The sequence below is a fragment of the Vidua macroura genome, chromosome 1, assembly GCF_024509145.1.
Source record: "Vidua macroura isolate BioBank_ID:100142 chromosome 1, ASM2450914v1, whole genome shotgun sequence".
Lineage (NCBI taxonomy): Eukaryota > Metazoa > Chordata > Aves > Passeriformes > Viduidae > Vidua > Vidua macroura.
The window spans coordinates 92,860,054-92,885,373 of NC_071571.1; the positions used below are offsets into that span (position 1 = coordinate 92,860,054).

The following is a 25,320-nucleotide window of genomic DNA, read 5'->3' on the forward strand; positions in this document are numbered from 1 at the left end:
CTCATGTGGCACCACTCCAAAGTACATCAATGGAAGAACTGCCAGGTCAGGACTACTGTCAGTGAGTACAGCAAAAATCCACTCTGTCAGTGTTCTCCTTGCACTGCAACACCTCATTTTGCTTTCAAAACTTTTGCCTATTAGGGCCTACCTACATTAGGATGTTTTCCAAAAATAGCTGATATTGCACTGGCAATTCAGTACAAATGTCAGGTTCTAAGAAATGCTTTTAGTACCTTGAACAAGACTGAAAAAGAGAGGCTTCTAAATTTTCAGTTATTTACATTATGCTTTCTGGAACTTTTAATATTTAGTATAAACTCACTGAATGTACTTATTTCAAAAATCCTTTTGCTCCCTTGGCAATAGCTTGCCGTTTCCCCTTCCATTTCAGCTGCACTTACAATTTTCTGCTCCAATTCTGATACTTCAGCATGTACTCTCCTGCTGCCAGAAACAGAATTGAATCCTACCAGCTGCCTGTAAGGGGTTAGCAACAATATCTTTTAACACTAGAAGTATTTTGTTAGTAATGTGTATTAGTAATGTCTTCATTGGGCTTAAGTTGGTTTGTTAACTGAGAAATTACAACCCATGTTTTAAAAAGAACATACACTGAAACAAAGTGGGGTTTAGTACCCTGTTAATAAGGAATTTTAAGTAATGGTATGAACACAAGTCTAGAAGCTGCTCATTTTTTTTTAGAAGAGATCCAGGTTAATTTAACAAATTAATTGAACACATGACAATGGTTTGGAGTTCAGGGCGGTCTGAAAGATACAGTGTCCTTAGATATCCCCACGTTCTTTCCCTTAAGGAGATTAAAAAAAAAAAAAAAAGGAGGAAAACAGAGCAACTGGGATAACTGATACTCAGTAAAGTATATTCTTAGATGTTGCAGACTTATGCATGATAATCATCTAAATAGAACCCATGTGCATTAGCATCTGTGTAATTTTCCCCTACTATCTCATTAACATCACAAAATGCAGACCAACAGGATTTTGATAGCCAGCCAGCTCATGCATGTTGCAATTATGCTTTCTCTCATATAATTCCCATACTTTCCTCACATATCTGAGCAAACTTAACCCAGTATCTGTGATTTAAATAATTTTCATCTATAAGCAGTATCTATATTATCACACTTTTCAAGGAGTGTGGTATTTATTGCATGACTAAGTTAGCAAACGTACATTTGAAAAGAAAATAGCTTCTAATCTAAGTATTCATTTGCTGATGAATTAAAATCACCAAGTTATTCAGCACAATTCAAAATGAAAAAGCTGACATATCATTTATTGCAAAGGCCACAGCTATAATGGGAACATCATTGTTTCCCTTTCTGCTGGTCTCACACATTCTTTTTAATCTTGATTATTTGTCACCCTGTTAGGGACTTCTTATGGTAATTAAATCTTTTGTCAGTGATGTAACCAGAGCCTTTTGCTGCATTTTCCCTTCCTACATAAGTTACAATTGCAGTTATAAACACCGTGGAGGTTTTTTCTGAATCACACAATTGCAGATTGTTTGAAGGAAACGCACATTCCTGGCTGTTGCTAGGTGGCAAATGCTCTTAAAGATTTTGCAGGCTAGAGATTTCTTCAAACATTTAATCCTCCATATTTATTTTATAACCCATAGGAACTGTTAAAAAAACAACAAAATACCACTCAGTGCTAGGATGATCGTAGATTTGAAAGCAATCAGATATATGGCATCAAAAGCTTATTCCCAATCCTAGCTACAGGTCAGTTTAAGACTTTCATGAGGGTTCATGATCCTGTATCTGCATATTGCAAGGCTGCTCATGCCTTCTTCTAAAATTGGTGTTAGCTCCTGTTTAGAACAAGGTCCTTTATGTAATGAATAAGCTTCAGCCACAGTCCTTTGAAAAATATGTATGTGCAAAAGAAGAACTTCACAGACTGCAAGGAAAGAAGGCAAAACTTTTGCTTAACATTTAGGAACTGATCATCTGGGGGATTTTGCCTGAGATGTTACAGCAGCACTGAGTTTCAAAGAGTATAGCAATGCATTGACAAATCTATATAGTGCTTGTCTGAAAAGAATCCTGCACTCTACCATTCCTAGGGTATGATTTTACAAAACTGCACATTCATTCCTACGTACAGATCAAGCTGAAACTGTATTTTTCAGATGTCCTTTTGAAATAAGGCCAAATTCACAGCTGAAGCTAAACTGATGATACTTTCCATCTCCAAAAGCTGTCACATCAATGTCAGTGTTAGATTCAAGTCAATATATCAGTAATATGTATTAAAGGACAGCACAAGGAAGCCCTAAATATGGAAAAAAAAAAAAAAACACAAAAAAAAAAAACAAAAAACCAACCCAGGCTTTATTACAGAGCAGCTTCAGCTTCTCCTGCAGTACATAGTACCTGTTCTAAGGCTCAGCATATTCATATTCAACCAAAAGCATGGGTCTTACAATGGAAATCTTGGGTAACTCTAGCAGTATCCATTATATATTATGCACTACATCTTTCCTTGCCGATAAAGTCTCATATTCTCATTAAAAAAGCAAATTTTTACAGGATTGAAAATTGTTCCCTTGCTCTTCCCTACCTCAGACACACATCTACAACTGCAGGTGGCTTTGGTAGGAAACATCAATGAAAAAGTGGGATATAACCTTCAGACCCTGACTTTAATGTTCTTTCTTTAATTTTGATTGGTTGATTAAAGCTTCTGTGCTCTTTGTGTTCAGCATGATACAGGAAACATATGTTTTGTGCAAAGATGTGTTTTCAAAAACTGCTACTTATTACAAAAGTCTCTTGATGGTGCTGGGATAGATAAAAAATACTGTGTTCTTAGACTTCTTGGAGAACTAGCACAGGCAACTGTATTCTTTTGAGCTCTGTAAAATTGGCAGGGAAGCCATGATGGGCTATCAGCATCGGATCATCCAAACAAGGTTCCTCATTTTCCTCAAAGGGGACAGAAGTGTTTTGGAGGTGTACCACATCTAGTAGCATGGCCAAATAGCTGTTGCTTGCTGAAGATTTTGACAGCTACCTCTTGTAAACGCAAAGGGAAAGAGAGCTTGAAATCACCCTCTGGCTGTATGGGCACAGATATTATATATATATTGAATATATATATTATTATTATTGTATCATTACTCTGGAAAACCTTCACATAAAAGTAGACACGAACTTGTAGTCCTTCGGATACATCTATCCATTACTTTTATATTCCCTCTTTTTCATAGTTTCTGTAATAACTATTGCAATCCCACTGTGAAACTAGTAAATTCACAAAATGACAAATATAGCCACTGTAGAGTTACATAAAATGCTATGTAAAAAGAAAAAAAAAAGTAGTCTTTTTACTATGGGGCATGAAGCAAACATAAAAGATTGATTGTTTTTATAAAGAAGTAATGTACTTTGGAGTTAATAACCACTAATAACCAGGATTAGACATTTCACGCAATGCTTGTCTCCCATCTTTAGACATTTCTCAAAAGCCTAAATTTTTTAGCCGTCTTTAAAATTACTGATTTCACAAGCTTCCTGCAAAGCATCCCCACTGAAAAAAAAAAGAAATATGACTTTGTCAAATTTTAGAGGAAACTAGAGGCAATCGAGGGAAAAGCTTAATCTTAAAGTGGATTTCTAAATTTCATCTGGAAGGATGATTGATGTGCTTTCCCCTCCCACACCACTATAACTTTAATCTCACCTGGAGGAAAGAGAAAGGGAGCAATCTGACACTTAGCCCACTCAGCTCTGCTTTCCAGACTGCAGCTGGGAGATAGGGAAGCAATGGAGGCACTGCTTCCTCTCACCCTTGGATATTTGGGATGCTCTCTATGGGAGGATAAAGAGCAATTACCCCTTGGAATTCATCCGCAAAGTATTAATAATTTAGCTAATTCCTATGTCTTATTCATTATGTGTTGAAAAATGCTCATTATCAAAATTGACTAAAAAGTCCTCTGATCTCATCAGCTGGCCTTTGCTTCGATTTCCCTGTTCCCCTGGCAGTTTATGCTTCCTACACCAACTGCTCCTTGTGGACAGAAACTGCTAAGCTCCTCTTCACAGCTCACAAGTTCAAACCCATCTTCACTGGTTAAATGGCACCTGCTTTGCTGCATGTGATTCAACAGCACATATGGAACAACTATAACCTGCTTCCTAAGGAAGGTTTCTCCATGTGGAAAGGGCTTCTGTGTGCAGGAATCCAGAGCATCCCTGTGGCTGCCCTGGCAGGTCTGGGATCCTGGCAGGGGGTCAGGAACCCCCCTGTACAGAGCCCTGAGTGAAACTGTCTCTGACCTCTATCCATGGAAAAGAGTTTTCAATCTTACAGGATGAATTACAAGCTCTGAGTGTTTGATATAAGCAGTAATTAGTGTGGCACGGGTGCAAAAGTAGAATTTTAGGATTCTAGATAAGGGGTCAAAGGGGGCAACGGAGGAAACTGGGCATGCCTTGTCCTTTTTCTTCTTCTTCATGCCCTCCATGTTTCACTGTGGTGTTGGCATTTCTCTATTGGTTTAGGCTGGGGACACACTGTTCAATATGGGTGATAGATATTGGCATGTTATTGTACATATAGCACACGTAGTTTCTAGTATATAATGTTTGTAATATCCCACTGAGGGGCAGAGCCCCGCATGCTGTCCTGCGAGACAGACCTGCTGCAGGTCAGAGAGAAAATATTTTAGATAAGAAGAAATAAACAACCTTGAAAACCAGCACAGATGAATTACGACTCCTTCTTTGGCAGCGGGGCTGAAAGACAGAGACTTCTACAATCGGGATCATCTAAGTATCACAGATCCCAACATCTGTGTTCACTGCTGAACCTTATGCTTGTCAAAATGACCAGATTAGCAAAAGCATAATTTAAACCGTTTAAGTGTTACCGATCTTGTTTTGCTTTAAACAGGCCAGGGAACACAACACATACATCTTAGCTAAGGTGCCAGCTGCTCCATCAAACTGAGGCTGACTGACAGCTTCTTCAAACAAGCCATGGCACAGGTAGCATAAAATATGCTTAGTACGCTCATTAGTACGTTTCATATAATTTTCATCAAAGCTAAGAGGTCAGCATCCACGGTGAGAGGCTTAACTACACATAAATGCTCAAAACAGCCATCCTTGACAGAATGTCAGAGTGTGGGGAACAGCACCTTTGTCTGAGAACTTTGGCACAGCATTGTACTGGGTAGTAATGCTGTCTCCCACAAAAGCTACTTCAGATAGGAACAATTGAAATGAAGAGCTGGACGAGGGAAAGCTGGCTTACATTCTGTGTAGGAATCTGTCACCAGCCACAGAGCCCAAGTTCATGGGAGATCATGGACAGAGGAACAAGTGTCCTTGAGTGAAGCCTGGAAAAAACACAAGGAGGACCAGATTGACATGTTCATAATGCTATGAGGATATGAATCACTTCCTTCCCCTTGACCACTGACTAAGTTATGAAGTTAGAAATATAGTCCATTAGGCATGTCTCTTGTCCTCCATACTTCAAATGCTTTACAGTTTCAAAGGCAGAGTAGAACAGTGGTAACTCAAGTGATAACTCAAGTGGAAACATGAGACTGCCATGGCCAGTGGGTGGTCCTCACATCCTGCAGCCACAAGGGATGTTCTTTATGGGCTGATGATGATTGTATGCAAAATGTTCTACTGCTGTGCATTGCACAGTGTGCTCCCTCAGAGGTATGTGTTGGCATGCCAAAGGTGTGGTTGCAATCTATCATACTGGCTCATTCAAATTGTCTTAACATAATTAAAGAGCACAATTAAGCTCCAGGCTATGATGTTTGACGAACTCCTCAAGGTGTCTTCAAAGATGTTAGTCTGCAGCATGCTAGTGCAGTGTTAGATTAAAAACATTACAACATGCTCTCTGTTTGCCTAGCACAGGATTCCAGAAGCTGAGCAGTGGTTTCCATGCTTAAAACTGGAAGTGCCTGAGGAGGAGAATGGGGAGAGCTAGACAGTGTTGTCACTAGCACCACCCACTAACACTGCTTCTCGAGTGATAACAAAATGCAAGCAGTAAAACAAAGTGGTAGATTGGGAACAGGACTTCTGTCTGCAGAAAGGCATTGCAAAGTTCACACAATTTGTCCACTAAGTGTTAGAAATAATCTTTAAACTATTTTTGCCTCTTTAAAACTCAATGTTTCTTCTTAAAAAAAAATCTTCTAAATTAATCATTAACCTCTGTTACTAACGCTGCTTTGAATCAGAAGAGGTCGTTCCTGGAATGTCTGTTCTGTTATTGTGTTGAAGACAACAGGCAGCTGTCTTTGAAATTAAGTGACACAAGTTGTCAAATTATAAACCACGTGTGCATCCAAGTGTTCATGTCCTTCTAGTGCATAGATTTGTATCTGTAGATGCTGATGACAGTTAATTTGCATTATGGCAATATTCATAAAATAGTCAATAAGTGGGAATAACAGGCGGTAGAGGGAAAAGGAATGCACTTCTCTCTGGTATTACTGACACTTTGGTGGATGCTTCTGCTCATGATCCAGAGCTCTCCTGTACCAGTGTAGAGTCTTGGGGAGGCTGCAACCATATCTGCCCTCACTACTCTATCAAAATGTAAAAGAAAGCAGTTGCTGCCAGAGCTTAGCATATGGCTATTGAGAAATAAAAGAAAAACATATTACCTGAAAAAGAACAAAAGATGTTGTAAGAAAATGAAAAGTTTGGGAGAAAAACAAAACAAGAAATCTCAAGTATGCTTAGATCAAGCATGACTAGCATTTATTTCAAGTCTACACCATCATTCAGATGTTTTTGTACCATGGCAGGTTTAAGCCTTCACTTCTCTCCTGAAACACTTGATGTTATATAAGATGTCATTTTAGAAAATATGAGACCGCGTTGGAAACCAATTTCCTGAAGAGCTAGGAATAGGGTCATATCTTTATCTAGTGTTATGCTTGCAGCTCTGGCAATTTTCTTTTTTAATAAATATGGATAAGTCCATAGGACTCTAAAGGACAACAGATATTGTCCTTTATCTTATGTCTGTATTGCAAAATTGTGGAAAAGATGCTATGTGCAAAAAGGGTCAGAAATCTTTTTGAAGACATAAAATGATACAAAGTCCCTGATCTAAAACATAATAAGAGCCACAGACACGACTATAGAGTTGTGTTGTGTGAGAGCTGAGCAGTCAAACACAAATCATCAGTTCTGACCAGGAAACTAAGTAGTTAGGTGGAAGTGAGTTACAGTCAGACCCTGCACAGGGCTTGCTGGCTCCCGCACAGCACTGCGCTGAGCGGCCCCAGTGCTGGGCTGGAGCTGCTTTGCACCTTGGTGGTTTGGATAACAGCCAGAAGAGCTCCGTTCCAGGTCCAGTCTTAGGCAGACAAACCTATAGAAGAATCAGCCGTACCAAATACAAGCCAAATAGGACCTGTAAGCATCCACGTATGGATACTTATCAAGTACAAGTTCCTAAAAAAAGTGGAGAAGTGAATTTAGCCCATAACAAACCCCACAACACAAACCAAACCTCTTTTATTTCTTTGAATTACTTTTGCCTTCTTTTAGCTATATCAATCACAGATGCTCTCACTTTAGCACCAGGGCTGGGCAAACCCGGATAAGCACGATAGCTGTTCTCTAAGAGCGACCAGGTATGGAATACAGATCACCCAAAGCAAGAAAAAAGCCTTTTTTCCCCTTCGCCGTGAGGCTTCTAAGAGAGACACTGATGGCGTTTACATTGAGACACCTCATCAGCCCCCCGGATGCTAAAAGTAGGCGAATCGTGACTGCAGCCCTTCCCAAGAAGAAAGCGGCTCCCCTGGCTCCCACACCGGCGCCCCACACTTCCCGACCGAGACCACCCTTCCCGGACCAGCCGGTGCCGCTGCAGCCCAAGGCCGGTCACCGGCCCGGACTGCCGCCTCCTTGGGGCCACCCGAGCCGCTCAGCCACCGCCTGCCCCGGCTTCCCCCATTCGGGCAGGGACCCTCGACCTTCCCCCGCTCCCAGCGAGACCGGACGCGAAACTCCGGGGGGGAGCGGCGGTGGCGGGACCACTCCCGGTTCCCTTCCTCCGCCGTCTGCGGGGTGGGGCGGGGGGCGGCGGGCGCGGGAGAGGAGTGGCGAGAGAAAGGCGGGCGGCAGCCCCCGGCGCTGGCTGCGCGGCAGGCGAGCGGGCGGGAGCTGCCGCTTTAAATCCGTCCCGTCCCGAGGGGCGGGGAAGGGGCCGCTGAGGGGAGGTGGGGTGGGGGGGGCTGGGCGCGCGCGCGCGGCATCGCCCGGCGCGGCAGCGGAGCCCGGGCGGGCGGGGAGGGCGCGGGGCGGGGGCGGCGGCCCGGGGGCGGAGCGGCGTGAGGGGAGCGGCGGGCACGGGCTGCCCGTGCGGGAGCGCGGCGGCGGCGGCGCGGCTGGAGGGGGTCCCGGCCCGGCTCACCCGCTATGGCCACGTCCCCGTGCAGCAGTAGCGGCGTCTCGTCGTCGTCCTCGTCGGGGCTGGGCGCGGACGCGGGGCTGGAGATCCGCACGCGCTCCGTGGAGCAGACGCTGGTGCCGCTGGTGTCGCAGGTAGGAAAACCGCCGAGGGAAAACGATTTCCCACCTCCTTCCCCCCACAACCTCCGGGAGGCTCTGTCCGCCCGGGACAGAGCTCGGCCGCCGCCGAAGTTTGCGCGCTCCGGTCGCGGCGCTCCGTGGCCCCCTCTCTCCGGCCGCGCCGGTGAGGGCGGCTGCTCTGAGCCTCGCCCCCTCCCGCCCGTCCCGGGGTCCCGCCGGCCGCGGGCGGCTGCCGGAGCCGGTGCCGTGTAGGTGATGCTGCTCTCACGTCCGTCCCCGAGAAGGACTCCGAAGTTCCCCGCAAGGTCGCGGGGGAGCGTTGCATAACGCCGGGCGCTGCGGTGCCGCCGACGGTCCGAGCCCCGGGACGCCGCGGCGGGTGGGGGACGGAGGGACTGCCCCGCCGCCCGAGCACTCCCGGCTTCCCGAGCCTCCCGCCTGCTGGCTGCCCGCATGGGAGCGCGCTCCTTTCCTCCCAGCTCGGCGCTGGAGAGAGCGCTCATCTTCCAGGGGCTTTGGCGGAGCTTTGTGTTTTCGCGGTCTGGCCTGAGCGTTGCATTGATTGGAGCTTCTGCTGCACCCCGGGGTAGTGCCCGGTTTTTAAGAGCTTAGATAATGGACAAACTGTCTTGATAGCCTTTTAGCATGTCCCGCACAGTGCTAAATGACCTTAAAACCCACCCAAATCGGGCTTTTCATTGCTCTGCTAAGTAATTATATGCCATTCACTTTGGCGTTGGTAGCTTTTGTTGTTGTTGGGGTTTTTTTTCAGACATTTAGTTATAAAATTGGTGTTTGACGTACTCATTAGAATTTTGTTTCTTGAAAAGAGTGTCTGAAAACAGCACAGTGTTTGCTGTATAGGATTTTTGTGCTTTGAGCACTGATCAATAAAGTTAGCAAGTCAAAACCTATCTGCAAAATCTTTAAACAATATGTAACAGCTATACAAAAATAACTAGTCCCGGTGAGGTCAAATTGTGTTCATATTCTCAAAATCTATCTGGAAACAAACTGTGGTAAGCCTTGTTTTGCATTTGTACGTCTGGACTGCAGGGAGGGTTTCTCATGGGTAGTTGTGTTTCTGTGCTCATCATGGTAATGTGTATTTTCTTTTCTGTTTGGAGAAATCACAGTCAGCACAGCAAAGCCCTTCAAAGGGATTGAACCACTTGTTCCAAGGCAAAGTAAAGTTAAATGAATTTTCTAGTCCTGAAACAACTGAGATAAAATAGGGAGATCTGTTTTAGGAAGCTTAAGAGCAGTCAGAAACACATCCAGTTGCAAAAACTGAATTTAGTTGCATATGTTAAATTTGTACTTTTAACAGATTTATGTGAAGATGTTCTTATTTCTCTGGAGTACTGTTTAACAACAATGATCTTATTACCATTGCAACAAAACCCGCAGAGAAGTGCATCATGTATGATTTTTCATTGTCCACAAAGCCTGTGACATCTTCCAGAAGGGCTAAGTGGCTTTCACTTCCCTGTATACTGGCTGTCTGAGCATTTGTGAACACCAGAGCTCACTGTTTTCCTGCTAAGGTGCTCCAGACTTGAGACAAGTTCCTTGACGCGCAAGCGCTGAGCTCTGTTCAGCTTCAGGCTGAAGTTGCTGGTGGTGTCAGCAGTAGCTCCCTACACCTGCCTGGTAAAATGTCCCACTTACTGTAGTGGTTTATCAGTTCTGCCCGTACCGTTCCATCTGGATTGCTCAGTTGAGAACTCATTCGTTGGCTTTGTTCAGAAATTTATGCAAAATGGTGTTTATAGAGTACTTCTTAGTGTCAGAATTTGCTTGTAGATTCTGCATAAGCTGTGCATGCAGTAACCCTCAGGACTTTGTTTTTCTGCTTCTACAAAATGCACTTGCAAAGGGCTTTGTTCCTACTGTGAAGTTAACTTCACAGTTTACCCTTTGGTTAAAATCTGAGAAGTGCTATGTGATACTTGTATACTACTGAAAAAATAGTCAGAATGTTCCTGCTGCTTTTCACTACTTACTTTAAGCAAGGAGGAAACAAAAGGTGCCTTGTCTGACAAACTCACTTTCAGTCTCTCATGTGGGGCTAAATCTTTTCTTTAACCAAAAAAAAAAAGCTGCATTGCTTCTTATGTAAATTCATGTACTGTACCGTACATCGTCATCATTGTAATATTTTAAACATGTGTTTTTGCCTGCTTGTTTTTCCTCAGCAATTGTGAGGGTTGGTTTTGTTTGATTTTTTTTTTTTTAATTGCATTTTGCAGCTCAGGTTTTTTTTTCTTATAGACTATGTTGTAACAGAGTACATTTGCTGTCAGCAGTGGTGTAAGATTCTGATTTTTCCAGCAGGAGAAATGACCCTCAGAGTCGTTACTGCATGTACTCATTAAACCAATTAAAATTGGTTTTAAAACTTAGAGTATTTACAGAGTTAAACTAGATCCGTTGAGACCTTGATGTGGCCCATTTTTAAGAGTGCCACAAATAACAAAGATGATAATTTTAAGCCACAGTATTAAGCATATTTGCTAACACTTCTTTTTCACTGTCTACATAGCTGTACTGTGAAAAGAATCATTGTACAGTATTTTGCAAAGCATGTGGCATGCAGTTCAGAAAACATGGCTTCTGGGGTCAAGCACCACAATTTTCTTTAAAATAAGCAATATTTTCTTCACTGGGATAGGTGTCTTTAGTTCAGTTTTCCATGCATAAATACTATGGCATTCTTTAAAAGTCTAGACATCTCCTTCACTGCTGCTACCCATTTCCAGTTTAATTATTTTGGGGTTCATTTTTTTAATGGGAAGTTTTTGGCAACACATGTCAGGAAGGGTGTTTGAAGTGGTCAGTGCTGACTCATTTAATAACAAGTTATTTAAACAGTTGAGGAAAAGCAAAGACAGGGAAAAAGCACTTCTCAGGATGAGGTTCCACCAGTGGCTTCCGTAGCTTCCATTCTGTACCTGTTTGCTAGTGTAGGAGCAGTTGGGTACCTTCACAGCTGTAGGAGTTTGTCTGTCTAGATCTGTTCTAAGGAAGTGTCCTGAGAAACAGTAGAATAGGTATTTGTCAGCCTTCACAGTCAGGTACTTGGGAAAAAGAGGGAAACTTTGAGATCTGTCTGCCCGAAGAAGAGAATGCTCTGGAGAGACTTGTTGGAGCCTTCTAGTACCTAAAGAGGACCTGCAAGAAAGCTGGAGAGGGACTTTTTTACAAACATGTGTAGTGTTAGAGCAAGGGGCAATGGCTTTTAGCTGAAAGTAGATACGTTCAGATAGATGTTAGGAAGAAATGTTTCTCTGTGAGGGTGGTGAGACACTGCAGTGGGTTTTCCAGAGATGCTGTGGGTGCCCCATCCCTGGAAGTCTTCAAGGCTAGATTAGATGGGGCTCTGAGCAACCTGATCTAGTGGAAGATGTCCCAGCTCTTGGCAGAGCAGGAATGGAAATAGGTGACCTTTCCCTTGCATCCCAAATCATCCTATACTTCTGTATTCCCTGAAGAACAAAGTCACTTTTCACAGTTGAAGGTGGCCTATCCTCCAGCATCTGGAGTGCAGACCAATGTGATTACAGCTGCTCAACTTTCAGAAAGCCCATTTTGTCATAGGCACTTTGGAAAATGATTGTATGCCCACATGTTACTGAACACATTTTTCCAATTTTCTTGGTATAGGAGATCCTGCCAGAGGTTTTGCAATTGACTTGACCTATATAGTAATAAATATAAGCTTTTAAGCTTTTCTTTATTTTAGCTACAAAAAGCCCATGATACCAATGCTTCTGAATGCTGTTGTCAGTCTTAGAGTCTACATAAGTTAACAGTGCCTTGAGGTGAATGAAACAAACCTGCTCTTTACTGTCATATTGTTTCCTTGCTTTTTCTGAAGCTAGCTAAAATAATTCCCATTTCAGTAAATGTTATATAACATTATGTAATGTTTGCCAGTGTTCTGTTTTTCCAGAAATTTCTGGAGTTGTATATTAGATCCCAAAGAAGAACCCACAGCTGATGTTTTCCTAATAATGTGAGGAGCTCGCTCATGCAGTTTTTAGACTGAAGGTATGACTTTAGAATAGCCATTGTGCACTAAGCTAGAGGTCTGTATAGATCTGTAAACTTCTCTCTTTTTTTTTTTTTTTTCTCTTTTTTGGTCAATGTTCAGGGACTGATATGGGGGCCGGTACTGTTTAACATCTTTATTAATGATCTGAATGTTGGGGTGAGCATGGACCAGCATGTTCAACAGGCATGTGAACTTCCCTACAGCAAGTTGGAGAGTGTCTGACACTGTGGATGATCGGGCTGCTAGACAGAGGGACAGGCTGGAAAGATGATATGACAGGAAGTCTGTGAAGTCCAAGTCATACAGCTGAGTCAGGGTAACACCATGCAGCAGTGCAGCCTGGGATCAACTGTCCTCAGAAAAACTTTGTGTGGGAATCCTGGAGGACAAGTTGAATGGGAGTCAGCAGTGATGGCCAGCTGCACCTGAGGTTGGTAGCATGAACATAACAAGCAGACTGCAGAAGTGATTATTTTTTTGTTTGGCACTTGTGAGGCAGCATGGGGTACAGTACCGTGTCGAGTTCTGTGCTCCAGGGAAAACACTGACATGGTGAAGTATGTGACATAAAGGGACGGTTGAAGGAAGTGGGCTTGTTCCACCTCAAGAAGAGAAGTGTAATGGTCTGTTAGTTTATTGTAGAAAGCTAAGATGGTACTTTCCTCTCTGTATCATTTGAATCTGCAGTGATTTTTTTTTTATCTGGACAATGGCAGAGTTTACAGCCGTCTACAGCTACCCACCTAATGGCAGGTATGGAGAAGACAGAGACAGACTGATCCCAGACATGTATGGTGACAGAAGTTGGAACATTGGAAAGTCTAATGAGATATAAGAGAAGGCTTTTATCAATGTAAAGGTGGCCAAACACTGGATGAGGTGTGCAGAGCTCCTACAGAGTCTGCAATTTTGGAGATGTTTAGAATGGACACTCTAACTGGACATGGTTTGAACAGGGAACTAGAGGAGATGATACTGGAAAATGCTTTCATCATAAGGAAGTTGGATTTTTTTCATGGATGTCTGTTTCATAATCAAAAGATCTTGCTGCTGAGGAGTAATGGTCAGTTCAGACCTAGCTTTCAGAAGGAAGGCTAGGAATGTACTTTCCCATCTTTATCACTTTGATCTGCAGTGATTTTTTTGGTCTGACATTTTGTTCCCTGGTCAGTGCTGCAAGATGTTTCTGCAATTCTGTAGTCAGATCTTATCTTTACTGTCCCAAATAAATTGGGATCACCAACAAATCTTCATCATTTTATTACTTGTTTATCTCTCCTCTCTCTTTATGATTATGTATAGTAATATCCATGTTGTAGCACAGGTTTCTGTACAAATCTATTAAAGTAAGTAATCATTCACTTTCTAATACCCGTCATCTTACTTTTCATCATTCTGTCTCTTGATGAGTTCAATATTCATACAAAAGATCTGCTTCTGTTTTTCTCAAAGACTTGTCTGATGTCTTTTGAAAACTGTGGTGTCAATTTTGTTTCTTAGTTTTTTTTCAGGTGATGTCTACAGAGAAATCTGGTTGTTTTGTGAGGCAGTAATTCCTTTAAAAACAGTTTTGTTAAATCTTTGCCAATATGTCATATTCATTTAGGTGTTCACTACTTCTTTTTAAATTTTGTATTGATTTGATATGTACAAGTGTCAGGGCAACATTTGTAACTCGGCTGTTGACCTGTTTTTAAGCAGGAGATTGCATGAGTAAGTTGATACAATGCACTGTATCTTTGAGCCCCTTGAAATCTTAGTGAACATCTAATGTTGGCAAGTTGTTCCAGTTCATTCTATCTAACATTTTCATATCATATTCTGCATATCACTTAGATTCCACACAGATTCTCTGAGTACCTCACGGAGGTACACATTCTGGAGTAGAGATTGCTTCACTTTCTTTTGCAGTTGAGCACAGTTATGAATAGCTGCTCTGCTCTGTTCTTATTTTCTGTCAAAAGAATACGGCAAAACTGTGGTAAGGAAGTAACAGAGTACATCAGGGTTAAAACTCCTGAAGAAATGGATTGGAATAGCTGGTATATTGCTGTATCTTTAGTGGAACTGATATTATGCTCCATGGAACTGAAAAAGCATGTACTGTCCAAGAGAGAGATTTAAGAGAAGTGTAAAACTGTAGACATGGAATTCAGTGTGCTATTGTCAGTGCTACTGACAACTGGCCTTTGGAATTTGTCTGTAGTCTAGCAGTGGTTCTGGGAAGCTTCTTTTGTGGATTTCCTGGCTTGGAAGTCCTCAGATGGCTTCTTCAAATACATCAATAACAAAAGAAAAACTAAGGGTAATGTGAACCTGTTGCTAAATGGAGGCGGGACCCTGGTAACAGAGGATGCAGAGAAGGCAGAGTTACTGAATGCCTTCTTTGCATTCACTGACAACACCAGCCCTCAGGAATCTCTAACTCATGAGACCAGAGTAAAGGAATGTAAGACTTCTGCCTCGTCAAGGAAGATTGGGCTAGAGAACATGTAGGCAAACTTGACATCCACAAGTCAGTGGGCCGTAATGGGATGTATCCATGACTGCTGAGAGAACTGCACCACAGCGAGGGTGCTCACAGGCATCTTTGAAAGGTCAGCGTGATCGGGAGAGGTGCCTGGGGACTGAAGAAATCAAGTGTCACTCCAGTCTACAAAAAGGGTAAGAAAGAGGAGCCAGGGAACTACTGGCCAGTCATCCTCACCTTAATCCTTGGAAAGATGATGGATTGCCTCATTCTGGAAGCAGTCTCCATCCACATGGATGACAAGAAGGGGTTCAGGAGTAGTCAGCATGGACTCACTAAAAGTAAATCATGCTCGACCAACCTTATTGACTTCCATGTTGAAACAACTTCCTGAATGGATGAGGGGAGAGCAGCGGATCTTTTCTACCTCAACTTCAGCAAGACTTTGGACACTGTTTCTTGTAACATACTCATAGGCCAACTCGGGAAGTGTGGACTGGGTGAGTGGGCAGTGAGGTGGTCTGAGAACTGACTGAACGGCAGATCCCAGAGGGTTTGTAATCAGTGGTACAGGGTCTAGTGGGAGACCTGTCACAAGTGGTGTCCCCCAAGTTCAATACTGAGCCCAGTATTGTTTAAATTGTTCATCAATGACCTGGCTGAAGGGGCAGGTGCCTCCTCAGCAAGTTCACTGATGAGACAGAGCTGGGAGGAGTGGCTGATATGCCAGAGGGCTGTGCAGCCCTTCAGAAGGACCTTGACAAGTTGGAGAGATTGGAAGAGAGGAACCTTCTGAAATTCAGTTGACTTTTTCTAACAGCTTTAAAGCAGACAGTCCTATATTAAAAGCACGGTTAGGCTTCTAATTTATTTATCACTAGCTCTTTATTCTTGGAAGTCTACAAAAATGGGGGGAAAAACCCACCACATTGTCCCTGTTTTTTCTTCCTCTGCATCATGCATCAGTCTTGTATATAAGTTAATGTTTGAATGTCTGTAGCCATAGTATTGTATTGCAGTACAAGCTCATTACATACCTACTTTTGAACTTGTTAATCAAATGCATTCTCTTTCTCAATTAGAGTCTAAATAGAAGTGTCTCATACTCTCTGGACAATATTTGTAATCTTAAGGAATATGTGTAGTCTCATTCCCTTCCTGAACTGCAGCCTTCAGTCCAAACTCAGATTCACTTCGACTTACTTGCATTCCCCATACAGCAGATGCACTGACAGATTTGTTCCAGCAAATCCCTTTGCTGCCTTGTTTCACTGGGCATTTTTTGGTACCTCTAGGTCTGTCTCTTTCATATGTCTAAGGTGCTGAAGGGTTCTTACATTGTTGGCTGGTGCCAGAGCTTGTGCATTGCCCCTTATGGCTCTTTTTGGAGGATGAGAAAATTCTTTTTTGGAAAAAGTAGGATGATCCATATTTGTCTTTAGCTCATTGCATCTGAGGAAAAAAAAAGATCTGCATGCTCTCCTTTTAAACTGCTTCTTGGGACCGTGTCTTTGTTTTTCCGTACATTAAAAATCCTGGTAACTTGAAAGCTTTGAGAAACTGTTTCTCCTCTTTTCCAGAATTTTCTGTCTTATGAATTAATTTGGTACTCACTTTAGGCTTGAAACTTGGCACTACTGTTGAGTAATAAAATTACGTATTGTGGTGTAAAGGCTTGTGTTGTAACTTGTATGGAGGGAGGCAAACCTCCTGCTAAAGTCAGAAGAGTTTACATCCTGTACAGCAGAGAAACTCTGCCGTGGATCATATGCTGTAACTGCTGTGGGTCCGGAAGCATATGGTGCTGCCTGGGTATAGAGTTGCACCTCCATAGTTCCAATTAGTCACTAACTCCGTGACTCTTCTCCCTGCGGTTCCATAGGTATTGCGGGTTAACTTGTGAGCTTCTGGTTTGTGTTAAGCATCTTGCGCTCCGTGCAAATTCTTTTTCTGGCAGAAGCTCAGCTGTTACTCAGCCTACACTTGGTGCTCTGTGCCCCTAAAGGAGCCTGATTGTTTCACTTCGATTTATGCATGAGAGTTAATCTTAGGAGATTGTCATCTGGATGTAGAAAAGGTGATTATTTCAAGGTATCAGCTGTATTTCTTGGCTGATCTGGTTGCAGGTTTCCTTTTAATGAGACTAGTTTTTAATTGACAGCTTTTAGTCTTTGAAGCTAGGTCATTGTGAAACATTGAAAGAGAAATAGATTATCGTTTACAGTTGTGGTTTATAAGGTATGCTGGGGAGCCCAGGAGTACCTTAGAATAAGTTTAAAAGATAAATTATTTTATTGCATTAATAAATAATGATGTTACTATCACTAATTATATTCTGCTTTACAAGGAAAATTGCACTTGAGCATTTTATCACGTGAGCAATGGCACTATGATGAAACAGCTGTGGTTTCAGGCTTTTTTTTCCTGTGAACCTTTGGATAGTAAAATTGGCTTTGAGTTAAGCTTGGCTACTGCTTTATAATGTTCAATACCTTAGTCTTTGATGTGAAAAATGAGTCAGACTAACATTTCAAGTGGCTGAAGGAAGATACTTCTTACTGACGTAGCTGAAAATCAATTGCTCTTTTTCAATGGTATCATATCCTTCATATTTTTGTGATCTGATTAATGACTTCTCTGCAGATTAAACAAATTTTTGTAGTTCTCCAGTAGAATGAGCATTAAATCAAAACTGCCTCTCTATGATCCTGCACAAGAAGAATTAGAGCAGCTTTTTTGCTATTCAGCATTGTTAACAGATGGTTTTAGACAGATTAGGTAGGGAAATCCCCAAAGGACGATTTATGAATTAATGATTGCAAACAACTCCGATTATAGTTTAGTAAAACTGTTGTGTGGTAATATGAGCCTGTGGATTTCTGCATGGATTTATTTTATGTTTCTTAATTCATTAGAAAAGTATAACCCTTGCTAGATAGAACCTTAAAGTCTATTTTTCACTTATTGAGCTATTCTGCATCTCATTAATAGCCTTGTTTAAAGCTAATGGGGTAAATGAGAGGTGATATAGACTCTAGAGGCAAGTTATAATTGTTACTCTACTTTGGATTCTGAATTGGATTATTTCTTAGTTGTATGCCTAAAATGAATTCTCAAATGGTAAGATAACTCCTAAGCACAAATCGTAAAAGTATTTATATGAGCAAATCCCAAAGTTCTTTCTGATGTGCATAAACAAATAAAAAAATTATTTTGTCTTACAGAAACATGTTTTTATTAAATAGAATGAATGTAACCATTTAGAACCACACAAATCCTATTATTCAAATAATAAAGCAAAGTTGTTCTTTAGTAACATAATCTTTTCAGCATGTGAGGGTTATGATTGTTTGTTTGTTTATTCACAGGCATGAAGAATGTTTACAAGTAGGAGGGTAATATAGTCCAATGTTGCAAGCACTTAACATGTAGGAGTTAGACCAGTGCATGGAGCATTCCCTTTTAATTACCAAAGATTCTATATTGTATCTCTATGTTTCATTTAAATATTCTTAAACTTTCCAACTGAATGAGTTTTTATTGCCTTGGAGCTCTTCAATGAAGCAATCAAAAGAACATACAGGCACTTTAGCATAAATAAGCTGATAGTTCCTGGACTGTATGAAGTTTTTGTTTTGCACTCCTGTAGGTGGATAGTAGTTGGATTTGTATAGCTTTGTCCGGAGCATACTGTACTTCTCAGTTAATCCCTAGAGCAAGTCTGTGCTTTTCAAAATGGAGTACCAGGTGTTGTTCTGTGCTGAAGTGGGAGGCCAAAATGCTGCTAGGGAAGCCTTCTCTGAAAGAGGCTGCAGGAACTCTTCTGTGGGGAAGATGCAGTGTAAGAAGGATTGAATAGCTGACATTCATGGCAGGGAAGCCACTTGCTTATGTACTAACAAGGAACATTTTCTACTTCTTCAGGAGTCAATCAGTTTGAATAGAAAGAATTCTCAGTTGCAGGTGAGATAAGTGTGTTGTCCCTGCTACATCCTTTATTACCATGTCTGAGTTTTTAGTTCCACAACAGTGGTGGGTTTTTTTGAAAAACCAGCTCAGAGCTGGCTCAGGCATTGTTCACAGAAGCAGTACAAGGTTAAGTACATTAACAACAGAATGTTAGGGGAAAAAGCCAGAATTGCAGTTTGCCAGTCTCTGGTTTTGAGGTTACCTGATTATGTTAGTAAATAGAGTTATTTCTGAGACTTGCATCTCTCTGGTGCTGAAAACATGTCTGCATCTGTTTTGACCGCATCTGAAAGTACACTTTAAACAATGAACTTCCTTCTGAGTTGGATTTTCTTAGGCTTAATCCTGCCCAGGCTTTCTATGTGTGGAATGAAAAGCAGGAATTGCTTTGTTTGTAAAATCTAGCTGTTTGGGTAAGAAGACACTGAAGGGCAACAGGAGGGGAGGAAAATGTATTGCCTGGTATGCCTTGAAACCCAATTGTTTGGTCTACTAGACTGTACCTACCTTTTCTAGTAAGGTATTTCAAACTTCAAGACAGCAGTTGAGTTAGAAAGCCAGTTTTACTTCTGAACACATTTTGTAATGGTGAATGCATATTTTATAATGTCCAGTGTGCTTGTTGATGCACATATTCTATTATCAGAAGAAGTTTAGTTGGACCTTGTTTGAAAAACTATCTTTGCCAACTCATGTCAAATTTTTCAAAGGTACAAATTTTGGTGAACTTGCATACATGTCTTTAAAAAGAGAAGAAAGGTTAAATTTGAATTGTCTGAAAATGATCTTTTTTCATGGTCACTCATTGCTATAGAAATTCTGAAGACGCCTGTTTTGGGTGAACGGTGGGGCAGTCCTCTGAGTTGCACACCATGTGGGAATAAGAGTAAACAAGGTACCTTTGATCATTGGTTAAGCTTCACTAAGGATTTTCCAGTGATTGATCTCCTCTTCCATATGTGGAAAAAAAAAAGAATAGCAGCAATGCAGGTTGGTTTTTGTCTACTTCTCTGCTTCACCTCTGCAGATAAGTGGGGATCCCTGGTTTTCAGGAGTCTGTGAAACGAGAACATTAAAAAAAAAAAGCATATTTATCTTCTACTGTAGGGTACTTTAATAACATCATTAATTCAATCCTCCACATAATATCAAAAATCGACAGGCTGCAAAAAATAGTGAACTGCGTTCATTCCTTTTTTTTCCTCTCTGATACTCCTTTTCACAATTAAAAAAAAATTGAAATAATTTAATCCCATAGGGGGAAAAAAAAAGTCCTGAAGTGTTCAGAGTTCTTGTTGCTTTGAAAAAAAAAAACCAAAAAACAAAACACTAAACAAAGAAAATCTACCAGGCAAATCCCCAAACCCAAAAATAACCCACACTGGAGGAAATAAATTGGTGTCATCAAATTGCTGCACTGCATTTGAACAAGTTAATCTATATCACATCTTAGATAATAATTTTCTCAATGCTATTTGGTTTGGAACTTGAAATTTAAAAGTTCCTTGGTGTTAAAGGAATGCATTCAGCACAAAGAAAGGGTATTCACTGCTATAGTACCGTCTTGTTCTGAGTTGAATCCTTTCTTTTGATCTCTTAAGAATTCCAAGAATGCCTAACAAGTACGTAGCAATGGTACTAATACTCTGAAGTGCCTATTTGAATTTGAAGTTGTGTACTCTTCTATTTCCTGGTGAACTTTACAAAGAGTAGATTTTAAGTGTTGATGTGAAGGAGGTGAAGAGGACTGTTTTCATCTCTTCTAGATAATATTTCTATCTGGTGAAGGTATTGTGCTTGTGAGAAGTGTACAATTAGGTATTGTGGTGTTTTAAAATTTAATGTACAGTTTGCAATTAGCCAGCTGGAAATCTGGTTACAAGTGCATTATAGCTCGTGTTGCATTTGCTTGTTTAACTCTCATGATCTTTTCTAGGCAAACATGTAGAGGACTGTGGGATATAAGATATTAGGTGAGGTACCCCAGTGATCTGAGCTGGTAAGGCTGTTGTTGTGGTGCTTGGCAACTCCTACTTGTCCCTGCAGGTCATGGATTTTTCCTCCTTCCTTTTCCAAGGTGGCTTACCAGCTTGTTAGACACTGCATGTGAAAGATTGCCTGAGGCTCTGCTAAGCGTGTTAGCATTTGCCCACAGATAAGTAAACCAGCCTACAGGTTGTTACAGTTTATTTAATTCACTTCCCTGAAGGTTTTTATAAAAGATGTATATAAAACCAATGAGAATACACTTTTAAAAAGCCTCCAGGTAAAGGTACAATGCCACAAGTCTAAGTACTCAGCAGTCTTGGATATGCAGTGCATTTGTACTGCTCTTCTAGACACCAGTTCAGAGGGACTGCAAGGAAAATTCATAGAGGATAGCTGGATTACATCACTTCATGGAGGCTGTCTCAAAAGTGTTGACTTAGCATCCTGAATGATGTGTGACTTCTGCAAGAAGAGTTGATTGTCCCTTTGCATAATAACATGTAGAAAAAACTGTTCTGGTTCAATAGTCTATGAAGCAGGGGCAAATGTCTGAAATAATGTTTTCAGCATTAAAAAAATATGGGTTCTTACAGTTAACTAGAGCATTAGTACTTAGCAACCTTTGAAAACTTTTAAAATTGAGTTTCTGCAAAGTTTATTTGTTGAATTTTTCTACAAAATTAAATATGAAGATAGGAATTTTCTGATTCCAAAAATCCACACACCAGCTGAACTTTAAAAAAATATTTTAGTGTTTGAAATTGTACAAAAAAGCTTAAGATTTCCGTTAGTGCCTGGACAGGCATCTAATCTTAACAGACATCTGTTTTCTAGGACAGGTAAGCAGGTAGTCCTTGTTCACTTCCTAAGATCCCTGAGTCTCATCTTGTGATGAGAAGTCTGTGTGGCAGTTCTGCTTGCAGCCCTTATGGACAGGACGTCAAATGCCAGCTGCTGCCTCTCTGCTCTGTCTGACGCATGGTTGTATTCTGTAGTGGGTGTGGGTGTTGGAACAACGAGCGCTGCTGTCTGGCTAAATGAGTCTTCAGAAGACCTGATCCTGCTCAAGGAGTATGTAAGACCTAATGAGAGACAGTACTTAAAATGTAATATTAGAAGTTCCTCTCTTTCTCCAAACTCAAGATGAGCTAATGAAAGTACAAAATGAAAGTACAAGCAGTGCGAGATAGGCCTTTTTGACCAAGATTTCTATGTGTTGTATTGAATGCAACTAAATTTACCTTACAGCACTCTTCTTGTAGGAGTTTGTAACTTCTTTCCCAGTATGTAGTGGTATTACATTTTCTTAGCAAAGACTATTCGTTCCTGGTATTACTTTTTTTTTTTTTTAAGAAGGAAATTTTCTACCATTATAAAGTTAATGGAAGGTAGAAAGCAGAAAATACACAAAATGGACGACGAGCTGTTACTGTAAGGCAGCTAATCCTCATTGTATAGAGATAACATCTTGAATTTTTTCTAGCAGGAAAGCTTATCAATATAGAATTAAAGAATCAATGGCCTGGGTTGGAAGGGACCTTAAAGGTCATCTAGTTCCAATCCCCCCTGCCAAAGGCAGGGACATGTTCCAATAGATAGGTTGTTCAGGGTCCCATCTAGCCTGGCCTCGAACACTTCCAGGGATAGGGCATCCCCTTCTCTGGGCGACCTGTTCCTCTCACCATGCTGAGAGTAAAGATCTTTTTTCCTAATATCTAATCTAAACAGATTTTCTTTCAGTTTGAAGCCATTCCCCGTGTGCTGTCCTTGTAATAGACCCTCTCCATCACTACATGCCCTTGTAATAGATCCTCTCCATCTTTCCTGTAGGATCTTGTCACATACACTGGAAGGCTGCAGTGAGGTCACTCAAAGCCTTCACTTTTCCAGGGTGAATTAGGAGTGTGTTGGGTTTGTGTGGCAAGGTTTTGGTACTGGGGAGGCTACAGGGATGGCTTCTGTGAGAAGCTGCCAGAAGCTTCCCCCATGTCTGGCAGGGCCAGTGTCAGATGGCTCTAAGATAGACCCACTGGCCAAGGCTAAGTCAGTCAGGGATGGTGGTAACACCTCTGGAATAATGTGTTTAAGAGCAGGGAAAAGGTATTGTGCAGAAGTAATTGCAGCCAGAGAAGAGAGAAGTGATAATATGAGACAAACAATTCTGCAGACTCCAAAGTTGGTGCTCCAGTTGCAGGACTAGAGATTCCCTTGCAGCCTGTGGTACAGACCATGGTGAGGCAGTTGTCCCCCTGCAGCCCATGCAGGTTCACAGGGATGCAGAGATCCATGCTGGAGCAGGTAGATACCTGAAGGAGTCTGTGACCCTGTGGGAAGCCTGTGCTGGAGTGGCTCCTTGCTGGACCTCTGGCCTCGTGGAGGTGAGCTGATGTTGGAGCAGGTTTCCTGACAGGACTTGTGATCCCAAGGAGCACTCATGCTGGAGCAACCTGTTCCTGAAAGACTGGAGCTGTGGGTGGGACCCATGCTGGAGCAGTTTGTGAAGAACTGCAGCCCATGGGGGAAGGATGTGTGTGAGAAGTTCATGGAGGACTGTCTTCTATGGGAGAGACCTTATGTTGGAGCAAGGGAAGGAAACCTCTTGCTGAGGAGGAAGCAGCAGAAACAGCATGTGAGGAACTTATCACAGCCACCATTCTCTGTCTCCTTGTGCTGCTGGGGGAAAGGAGATAGAGAATAAGGAATAAAGGCCAGGAGGGAGGGAGAGAGGGAAGGTATTTTTAAGATGTGTTTTGCTTCTCACAATCCTACTCTGATTTGGTTGGTCATAAATTAATTTAATTTTCCCAAGTAGAGGCTATTTAGGCTGTGACGGTAACTGGTGAGTGATCTCTCCCTTCCTTATCTCAGCCCACAAGCCTTTTATTATATTTTCTCTCCCTTTTCCTGCTGAGGAGGAGAATGATAGAGTGGCTTTGGTGAGCACCTGGCATCCAGACAGGGTCAACCCACCACACAAGAGGCAGTAACAAATACTACTCTTGAGAGTCCAAATCATCCTGTGTACAATGTGGGTACTTTCCTAAGGAGAGAGGTGGGCAGGATATCTTCCAAACATGACTTGCCAGTTTAACTCTTGTGTTTGTAGCAGGGGCTGTGAAATAGCTGTTTCCTCTGGTTTTATTTATAGATCTCTATAAATACTTCCTGAAACCTAGTCTCTTTTAAGTATCACTTAATTCTGTCATGCAAGACTTAATTACACTGACAATAAATAGACATTAGACTATTTTTAGCTAAGTGTGCTGTCATGATGCTTCCTGAGCATGAAGCATATAATGACTTAAATGTCAGTATCTGAAGGTCCTCAAAAAGATCTGAAAACAGCTGCTCAAAAATTGCCACAACTGAGCTTGTTTCCTTAAATATGAAGTACATCTTGATACATTATGGCTATATCTCTTAGTTTTGGTAAAATTTTTGAGAAAAGGCCATTATTTTTTCTGTGGCTTCTCATAACAAGTGACAAAAGAATGTAGCTGACAGATTCTTGAGACACTCCTTAAACTGATTGTCTCAAAACTCAGATAAACATTCCATGGAAATATTGTGAGAGCTCACATTAAACAGAGGGTGAGTACCATCAAAAGGACTGTTTCCTTTCTAGGACCTGATCAGTAAATCCTTAAGTAAACAGTATGTAACGTATTGCTCTTGTTCAAAGAGACTTGCAGGTAATCTTTTCAGCTGCTCACTCCTGTCCAAACATCACAGATGTTGGTGACTGGGAAATACATGATCAGAATATAACAGATTAAATATTTGGGAGGTGTTAAGCTTGAAGGAGGCCTTAGATGTTCTAGGACTTGCAGGTGTTTCCTTCATTAAAAAAAAAAAATTAAAACACAGGAATAGGTTTAGTGTGGTTCCAACTGGGTGGACTGCAAGGGAAAAGCAATTGTAATCTGAAGTGTCTTAAATGTGGCAAGTTTTACTAGTTCAGTTTTTTATAGGCTCTTAGGGTTTCTTTGGTTGGTTGTTGCAGAGAAAATTTCTTGTTAAGTTTCATCTGGGTCTTTCCTTTTCTCCATCTAACTTGACCAGTTTTTTAGCTTTGTTTTAAACATTGCTTAAAAGTAAGGAGCAAACCCTTTGCTTATTCTTTATTTTAGAAGTCTTTCTTATTGGCCTGTTAATGCTGCCTGCTATATTTATGTTCTGAGACAATTATTATTGAGTGCTGGAATAGTTAAATAATCTTTGCACTGCTTATTAGCGTCAGTTTCCTTCAGTTTGTCATTTAACGTACTAGTG

General features: G+C 41.4%; 1 protein-coding gene across 1 annotated transcript in view; it reads left to right on the top strand.

Annotated features, from left to right (window-relative positions):
* The first annotated feature begins 8,426 nt into the window (after positions 1–8,426).
* Positions 8,427–25,320, top strand: part of CTNNAL1 (catenin alpha like 1) — a 57,322-nt gene continuing 40,428 nt past the window's right edge. Inside the window, exon 1 of the mRNA XM_054002008.1 lies at positions 8,427–8,575. Coding sequence (XP_053857983.1) covers positions 8,450–8,575 — 126 coding nt within the window. The 5' untranslated portion in view covers positions 8,427–8,449. The remainder of the gene's footprint in view (positions 8,576–25,320) is intronic.